This window comes from Parasteatoda tepidariorum, chromosome 2 (genome assembly GCF_982258835.1).
Source record: "Parasteatoda tepidariorum strain Cologne lab strain chromosome 2, Ptep-v5.0, whole genome shotgun sequence".
Taxonomy (NCBI): Eukaryota; Metazoa; Arthropoda; class Arachnida; order Araneae; family Theridiidae; genus Parasteatoda; species Parasteatoda tepidariorum.
Window position 1 is genome coordinate 6,204,218 of NC_141756.1, and position 10,216 is coordinate 6,214,433.

The window sequence follows — 10,216 nt, forward strand, 5'->3', positions numbered from 1 at the left end:
TAATAGCTGAGGGAGAAATAAGATTAATATCTAAGTATCAAATTACATTGTTTCTTTTAAGTCTTTCAAGTGCTAGATTAATTAAGTTTAGTTTTCTTTCACATTTATAGTTCAAATATTACTTTTGAAATTCTTTGTTTTGTCTATCAGTAGACATAATAGTTATAAATATGCTTATTAATAGTTTGATAAAGTAGAAAATTCATATTTTAAATAGGAACTTGCTTATAGTAAAGAGGGACCCAGAAATTTGGAAGAACCATAGCTTTCTAAAATCTAGTAGAATGACTGATGACGGAATAACTAACATGTTGTGTAATGTAGCTATTAATTTTTAAAAACTTCTTTATTTTATTAGATTTAACTGAGATTGCTAAGAAACATTCTTCTGTGATATTGAAAGAACTATCCAACTATTTAAAAGTGAACCAAGTTCCTGATAAGACGTCTAATGTTGCTCATGGATTTGCAGGAGCTGGAGACAATATAGCCACAGTATAGCCTATAAAAATATTCACTTGCACAATCCTTTTGTCTGATCATCTAACAAATGTTTTTTACATTAATATTTTAATATCTTTTTTATGAGTTATGTCATTTTATAGTCATGATTGTTAATAATTTTAAAATTATCTATTATTATGTAAATTAATATATATATATATATATATTTAAAGTTTGTATCTTTGTAATTTTAATGCAAAATGTGAAAAGAATGTTCTAAATCAGTGGTCTCCAAAAGATGTTTTGCGTAAGGGTTACATGATTCCCAAAGTTTTTTTTTTAATTGATTATAATTTCTGAAATCTGTAATCATATTTATGCAATTATCCATTATTTATTTAATATTTTGGTTACATTAATGAGAATTAAACTAAAATTTAGTAAATATATAAATAGCAAAATTTAAAAAAATATAGATATATTCTAATATTCATATATTGAATAAATTATGAAAAAGAATATGCTTGTATGAAAAATCGCATTATTATTTTTCGCTGAATTTTTCAATTGATAATAAATTAAACAAATTTATCAAAAAAGATATACAGTAGATCGCCGATTATCCGAACTGCTCGGGACCGAACATGGTTCGGATAATGAAAAGTTCGGATAATTGGAAAGTTGCTTAAAATCTAGGGTAAATGATTATTATTTATGCATTAACTTCCCTTCACACCTTTTGTAGGCTTAGGACTGGCAATACTATCTAAAATAGCTCTGGCGTGTTTAAAATTTTTTTCCTTTTTCAATTTTTAAATATTTTAAATTAAATTTTTTTTAAACTTTTTTTTTCATTTTGAATTATTTTTATCATATTTCAGTTTTTTATAATTTTTTTTGTCAATTACTGATTTTAAAACATTTTTCATTATTTTCCATTGCAAAAGAAATCCAGCAAAGATCTCGTTTCAAAGAAGACGCGTTTTTTTAGCAGCCATTTATCCCTTATCGTTTTTTTTTATCAGCCATTTATCCCTTATTCTTTTTAAATAAATCAACTGAACTGGATCAACATCATTTTGACGTTCTAGCCAATTCATTGCGAAATCTAATGGATTGCATGCTTCTATATGAGAAGGTACACTATCTTGAACTTGAAACTTTCGCTTCGTCTGTAGAGTTCCGATTTTCATTCAAAATTTCAGCAACAATTTCATCATTTTCATCCGAAAGATCTACTGGTTCAGAAACTTCAGTTTCGTTTGTTTTTCTGTTAAAAATTTTATTCCAAGATTTAAGATTCCAAGCACTGTAATCACTAATTATTAAACATAAGTTACAACTACCCGTTCCCCAATTATAGAACTCCAGAACTTATCAATTCATAAACTCCTTCTGCATTCCAACCATTGTAGACTATCAAAATGAAGCTTGCATTCTTCGAAGATAATTTTCTGTTGTAAAGGGCTAAAGGGGTATGTAGGTTTAGCTGTATCACAATACATATATGGCTACTATAAGAAATTTGCTAAAAAGGTTGTAAATTAAATATGATCTTCAGATGTAGGGGGTATTATTAATTCTTCTCAATTTAGAAAAATTGTCGATAGGTTAAAAAGTATTCTAAACTTAAAAAAAAACGAATTCAGACACAGTTCGGATAATTGGACATTCGGATAATAAGGGTTCGGATAATCGGCGCTCTACTGTATATGTTTATCTGATAATCGTTTTCAATGTTTATAACACGTATTTATATGCACCAGATTCTAATATCCGCTTATTTATCCAATTTCAGGTTATGCATGCAACAAAAACTAATTCTAAATAGATTAGATATACTTACGAATTTAACTGCCTAACATAAAACCTAATTTTAAAGCTATTATTGATGAAGCAAAAAAAAAAAAAAAAAATTTTTTTTACATTAAAATACATTCAAAATAATTGTCACAACTGCTAAAAAACTTCATTTATAAAATAGGGGCTCTGTCGCTCTTTTAGATTTTTATAGTTGCAAAAAATTGGGAACCATTGGTCTAAGTATTTGAAACCCTAGAGAGGATACTGAAATGCCCATTCCATTTTCTGAATTGTAACACAGAAAGTTATTTTTTTTTAAGAATTAAATTTTATTATAAAATACAAAGTGCACTTATGTACTTATGTTTCATGCATAAAATATTAAAATAAAGAACCTTTTTATAATCAATGTTGTACTAAATTTACAACAATCGGTGATACTGAATTTTATGTACTAATCATTTCTGTACTAATGTTTATCTAATATTATGGTAATGAAAAACTGAGTAATATCTCTAAAATTTAAATAATATCTTTAAAGTTTATTTTTAAAATTATAATTGTGTATTTTAATTAAGCTGATCTTTTAATCCTTGTAAAAAAAATTTGCTTCCAATACCTTTATTTAGTTCCTTTATGTCATTTTTAACTCTTAAAATTTTTTAAATTTAAACAAGACATTTGTTTTTAATCAGAATATAAATATGTTTATTTTGTACAAATTTTTTTATCGTTACGTGTAAATTTTATTTTATATGAATGTAAATAAATACAAACATTACATTACTAGTCAGTTGAAATGGAAATGTTTAATATTATCATAATCATAAATATTATTATATTATTCATGCATTAAATATTGTATTTTTTCAATTGTATTCTTAAAGTAAATTAATTTTGAAATTAAGTTTGAAAATTAAATAATTACTTTCTAGTTTCAGTTTTTCTATTCTACACACAAGAACAGAAATGTGGCAAGTTTACATAATTTTTGATTGATTTTTAAATATTATTTAAATATTTAATGCTCAGGTAGTTCTTTAAAAAAAAACCTTAAGCATTTCTTCTTATTTCTCAAAATACAGTCCTCAAAAATAGAACAAATTCTGGAATGGTGCATTTTTATAGACTACTATTCATTTATAATGAATCATTTCTTAATAGTTTTAAATGTAATTATCCACGTTGATGAATCACTCATTTTATAAATAAAATTCACCCCTATTAGATTTATCACTATTCTTGGCCTTGCATGTACAGTGTACTTTCCGAAAAGCAATATTATAGTACTTTAAATTACTTAGCAAGCCATACATGTGATAATAAATAATTGTTGAGCTACTAAGTCAAATATCTGTACAAAGATTTGCTTTGTTTAATGTGCTGTATATATTCTTAATTATAGATATATTAGATAGATCATTACACAATGTGGATTGATTTTTATTGTATAATATTAAGTGATATTCTGTTAAAAAAAACAAGTTTTCCTACATTACATGTCTACTTAATGTCATTCCTATAGCATAGCAATGTGATTATTGATCATATTTCAGTTTCATACAGTTTTTAAAATCTATTTAATATTAGCTATGTACAGTGTACAAAATAAAAAACGGACCTCCCTGAATAATTTTTGAACTAATGATCGGATCTTCACGTTCTAGGACTCAATTTTAATGGTCTAAGGGGGTGATATCAAATATGCTATGATATTTTAAGTGCAGATGATATTTTAAGTTACAAAATGAGACACAAAAATGCACTTTCTCTGAATAAACATACCTTTTTTTGGACAGATTTAAATTTCTGAACCCAAATATATAAGGGTAGGGGCAATCTGGGAAATATAGTCCCAATAGTTTGATCAGGAGAGTGGTTTGAAGTTTGGACCCCTTAATGTTTATTTGGCTTTTTGCATAGTTTGCCATATCTAGAGATTTTTTTAAGTGAATGAAAAAGATTTTGCGCACAATTATAAAATTTGTTTATCTAAGGATAATACCTTGTGAAAAAAACAACTTTTGGCAAATATTTATTAATTTTTATTATTTTATTTAATAATAGTCTCAAATATTTTTGAATTGTAATTATTCAATTTTTCACATCATTTTAAGGAACATAATTTTTCAAGACAAAATTTGAGTAAAGTCAGTTCAATAGTTCCTGAGAAATTGAATTAAAAAAAAATTCGTATTTTTAAAATTTGATTTCTCAAGAACTATTCAACCAATTTCACTCAAATTCACTGACCTATAGTGATATTTCCAAGATTACGGCTACCCCTTATATTTTTGGGGTCGAAAATCCAAATCTGTTTAAAAAAAAGTGTGTTTATTCAGAGATTTTTGTGTCTGATTTTGCAACTTAAAATATCGTTTGCGCTAATTAATTAGCATTATTGATGAATTTGAAGTCAGCCCCTCGAACCATTAAGCATGAATCTTAGAACATGAAGATCAGATCATCAGATCAAAAATTATTCTGGATGGTTTGATTTTTATTTTGCACACTGTACACATATACTTAGCAATAAATGTAAATAATATTTTAACAAGATTTACAGATCTTACTAAAGTCTAAAAAGAACAATTTTCTTTTCTTAGTTTTACAGAACTTGAAAATTCTAATACCCATGTCATGTAAAAATTCCAAACATTTATGCAATTTTTATCCTTACATACTTGTTTGGGCATATAAATATTTATATATAAAAACCAACGCATCACCTCTTCAAATTTGACAAAATCAGCCTATAGTATCAAAGCGAAACGAAAATTGATAGTATTTTTTAAAACTTAAATGTTACTAAATTTAATTACATAAACAAGAATTTATAAGATACGAGAAGAAATGCACCTACTGATAAATATTGAATACTTCTTAAAATAATAATGCTCTGCATTTAGACCATCAGTGATTATTTGTATAAAATAATCAATGAGCAATGCAAAGCAATTTCCCCATTGCTTATTCGATCTTAATACTTTTTTTTTTTTAACAATACTTAATTCTGTTTTACAATTAAAATAAAAATGGTGTAGATAAAATGTTCGAAATATTATTATTTTGGCAGATTAATAAATAATACACTTCTGTGCACTTGAAAAAAAATGTTTGGACTTGTAAAAAAATTTTCTGGGTCATATTTTGTAGATTAATATGCTTGGTAGGACGTGTAAAAGTTTTCAAACCCTGTTATTTTTTATTGTATTAAGAAGTTCTTAATTTGCATAGATTTTTTTCTAAAATTTCTATTCTAAGACAATTAACTTTTTGAATATTTTTTTAGCTAAATAGTTGCATTATATATTTTTTTCTTAATGAAATATTTTTACATATTCATTACGATATCACTGTTTTATAAATCTGTATGTGCAATACACAAGTGCCATAATATGCATTTCATTTTAGAGGGTAGATGTATTCAATAATAGATTTGAGTATATAACAGTAACTTATTAATCTGCACTAAAATTAATATTCAATTATGTTAAATGTTATTTCAAAATATATTAGTATAGTATGTGAAATAAGTAGTATAAATTGGGTTTATTTAATGCTGGAAAAATTTTACATTGTTTATTTAAAATTTTATGTTTTAAGTAGTTAGCAAATTTTGGTCTATAATCAAAGTTTTTTAATCTGGGTACTGTAAAGCACCGATTATCTGGATCAGTGAATATCAAAGCCGATCCGGTAACAAAAAAGAAAAAAATAATAATCGGACAAATTTATAAAACAGAGCTAGTTCTTGGCCAAAACAGGTGCAAAGTTAAAAATTGAATAAGTTTATGCAGTATTGCCATATTCAAGTGCTATAGAAAAACAGAATTTGTACTCTTGCTTCAAAAGTAAATGAAATTGAGAACAAATTTTTCTCCTCTCTATTTCGTGGAAGAAAAGAGAAAACTTATAAAAATGATTTAAAAAATAATAAAGCTTTATGCAGTGCTGATAAAAAAAAATAGACAAGATCAATACATTTTCAAAAATGTACTTTTTTGCTGGTGTAGCAGAAATTAAATAATAACTTGATAGATTGATTATCATACAAATTAAAGTTTTGACTTTCCGTAATTAAAAAATAATGAATTTTTAATCTGAAGCATGATTGGAAGCGATTCTATGTATATAAAGGGCATTTGATTTAAAAATCAATATTTTTATTTATAATACTAGAAACCTCTAATTTTGTGCGCATTTATTCAGGTTTGTATACTAGTACAAGATACATTATGTGTGAAGTTTCATTTTAATGGATTGAGAACTTATTTTGACATTAATTAAAACACTTTTTTAAATTACCTATAATGTAAAAATGTCTCTTACCTACACCTTTTGTTAAAATGTTTTTTTAAAAATTTTGCTCAAAAATATGATCTAGAAATTTTTTTAAATAAAATGTTTTTAAACGTGTTAGAAAAGAATCCAATGTGAGCACAACTAAAATGTAAAGATTTCTTTGTTGCTGGTGCCATGCTAATAAATGTATATGTAAAATAAATATTTTTTATCATGAGATAATGAATAACACGTCATTTATTTTTGGCAGGATGCAAAAATTTTGACATTTATTAAATTGCATTATTTCTGAAAGCTTTGATTATAGCCTATATAACTGTGTTATTAATTTTAAAATTATCCAGTGAAATGTTAAGGAATGGAAATTATAGCAGGTGGTCCATGGTTACTTTTGTGGTCTTTTACAAAGTAATATTTAATTTCACTTTTTTTCTAATTATAATAAGTGCCTTCCAGAAATATTATCTTCACAGTTAAAGTTATTATTAATGAAATTTGTTTATATACTAGTTGAATTACAAAAAGAAGAACAACACTATTTAAAGTTATAGCTGATATTATCTATGCACAATTTTAATGTATATCTATGTGCAAATTATTTAGAATATATTGTTTTATTGTAGAACTATATTTTGCTTAGCTGATGAATGTTGAAAAAAATTTGTTGTCTGTCTATTTTTATGTAATAATGATATTTTTTTAGTTGTATTTTCATTCGAAAATTATTTTTAAAGTATTATCTGTGTTTTGTGTAGTAGAAAAATTATAAATATATATATATAATTTCATTTTATGTTTATAGCTACTTACTGGTAATTTTTTGTAACAATATATTATGTAATGTTGAATTATAATTTTCTCTTTTTTAGTCATAGCTACTCAAAATAAAAAAGATTTTGAAAGAGCCTTAATTGAGCAGCTTAAAAAATTAGAAATATATTTTCACTCATATTCTTGATAAAGCAACTGCAGACAGTTTGTTTTAATGTATTTTTTCAAATAATTCATATTAATTTATTAAAAAAAATTTTTTGTAGTATGTGCTTTGCAGAGTATATGGTTTCAATATTTTTATTTTTCTAATTTAGTAACTTAGGGTCTTTAAACATTAAATGTATTTATAAAAACATTAAGGTGGCAGGAGCATATGAAGCAACATTTGTAAATAATGGTAAATGCTGCATATTATTAATAAAAAGTGACTTTTTGTTTCAGCTAACAAATAACTTATTTATTACTCACTGTAAAATTAAAGTTCCAATACTATTTTTATGCTTTTTATTCTATGCTATTTTTATGGCACCTATGCTATTTTTATAGCACGCATATTATTTTTTAAAACTCCTATGCTATTTTCGTAATTGTGAGTTTCTAACTATTATTAATGACTGTTACGTTTTATTTATTTTTAAACATTGACCACTTTACTAATTAGGAAAATAATTCAAAACGTCAATTGAAAAAAAAAAAAAAAGAAGCAATAGTTTAGTGAAAATAAAAAGCATTTTTGGTCTAATTTTTTAACATTTGACTAAATACTCTCTCTTTGCATTGTTTTGACTCAAAAATGTGCAAAAATGAAAATGAATTGATTTTAATTTAGGTGGAAAAATGTTGCCAAATTAACGATTTCTTAAGAAATTAAAAATATTAATTTTTAAAAAAAAGTTAAATATTAGTTCGTTTGAATCTAAACAATTCCTTTCAAGGCACTTACACTGTGGCTTTTTATTTTAATAGGCAAAAGAGCTACGAATAACTTCCATAGGAAATTGAAACTGTATACTCTTAAGAGCGTATAAACCAACTATTCCATTACATCACAAGTTATAAGGTTCTAAACACCTCACATTATTTTATGTTTACCCTGTATTGTCTCAAATTAATATGTATTTAAAGGTCTCACAAGAGGTAGGATAATTTAATGTTTGCCTTAAACATTAAATCGTGTTTTTTGAAGGCTCTGTCATCGCATGAAATTATGTTCTTTTGGAATAATTTGCTATTTTCATAACTGCTGTGAGTTTGCAACAGTTATTAATAACTGTTATGCATGTTTGGTCTGTATGTAGCCAGCGCCCCCTATTGTTAACTGCAAAATATCAATTCGAAGAAAAGCCACAGTTTAGCGAAAATGAAAAGCATTAGTGATCTAAATTTTTAATTTGAAAAATTACTCTTCTGTATTATCTGGGCTCATAAAAATTTGCAAAATGTGAGAATTGTTGATTTTTATTAGGGTAGAAAAATATTGCCGAATTGGTGATTTTTAAAAAAGTTTAATAACTTTTAAAATATTGAAGTTACTTGTCTGATTTGATAATTCTTTGTGGCAAAATTATATAAATAATTTAAAATAATAGTAAAATTTCCTCTGTGAGTCATTTAAATTGACGCTTTTTTATTATGAAGAGTTTTCATATACTCCTTCGTCACATGTTCCTTTGCAAATAATATGCTGTTTTCATAACTACTGACTGATTGGTCATGACTGTTAGGTCAAGTTTGGCCTATCTAAAGCCAGCGCTGTCCTTACTTATTCTGAAAATGGGCAAAAGTCACAGTTTTGTGAAAATGAAAAATATTTGTGGTCTAATTTTTTAACATTTCGAAACTTACTCCAATGCTGCGTTATCTGGACGCATAAAAATTTGCAAAATCTGATAATAAGGCAATCATCTAAATGTCGCCAAATTGGCGATGTTTAAAAAAATTTAATGACTTATAAAATATTTATGTTATTTGTTCATTCTAAAGCTCAGATAATTCTTTACGGCAAGCTGATTGATATAGTTTAAAATCATTGCCTTGCTTCGAGTGTAAGGCATTTAAATTGTGGCTTTTTTATTTTCTTTGGCGACGAATTTTCGAAAAACCATGTTAAGTGACTGCAATTGAATTCCAATATGTTGTGCCTCTAGAATGATTTTTCAAATATTTTGGTTGTGGCTGTAAATTTAAACAGCTGATTTGCACAATTTGAAACATGTTTTATAAAATAGGATTGGTATTTTAATCACTGTTGTAGTATAGAAATATTTTTAAGTATGTGTTTTATTTACATTTTATTTCAGAGTAAAATATTTATTTTTAACTAATGTTATACTATGTATTTTAATTGCTCAATATTTTTTTTTACTTTTTTTGCATTTGCTACTTCTAAAATTATTGTTTTTTGTTAAAATAAAATCTTTTAGTTGCAAGGCTTGCGGAAGTACCCTGTTTTTACTGATTTGTTCATTTTTACCACATATCAAAAACATAGTTTTTCTCATGAACATTTAAAATAATTTCTTCAACCGAGTATTTAAAAAAACAACATTATCGATGTCTACAATTATATTCTATATCTTTTTACAATTCTGTTTACGAAAAGTTAATGTATTAAGTACAAACACAGTTGTTATAAGATTTACAGATGTTTCAACATTAAACACACTCAACATCTAATCATTTGAATATATGTTGAGATATTATGTATCAAAACATCTGTATGTATAAACAATTTTTATTTGCGCATAATACATTGTTTTCTGTGAGTTGCTAAAACTAGTTTGTTCTTCAAAAAATTTATGTACAACTTAAATAAATAATTTTTATAAGCATTGACATAAAAATTTAAAAAATTACATCATTTATTAAACTTATAAAAATATAATCTATC

The 10,216-nt window shown here is 25.3% G+C and overlaps 1 protein-coding gene across 3 annotated transcripts in view; it reads left to right on the forward strand.

Moving 5' to 3' along the window:
• Positions 1-9,761, forward strand: part of LOC107442214 (ELMO domain-containing protein 3) — a 31,168-nt gene extending 21,407 nt beyond the window's left edge. For 2 of the 3 annotated variants that reach the window (XM_043056061.3, XM_016055711.4), the window contains one exon: positions 359-9,761. In XM_043056061.3, the coding sequence (XP_042911995.1) occupies positions 359-501 (143 nt within the window). In that variant the 3' untranslated portion in view covers positions 502-9,761. The remainder of the gene's footprint in view (positions 1-358) is intronic. The other variant, XM_043056062.3, reaches the window with a different exon arrangement.
• Positions 9,762-10,216: the final 455 nt, after the last annotated feature.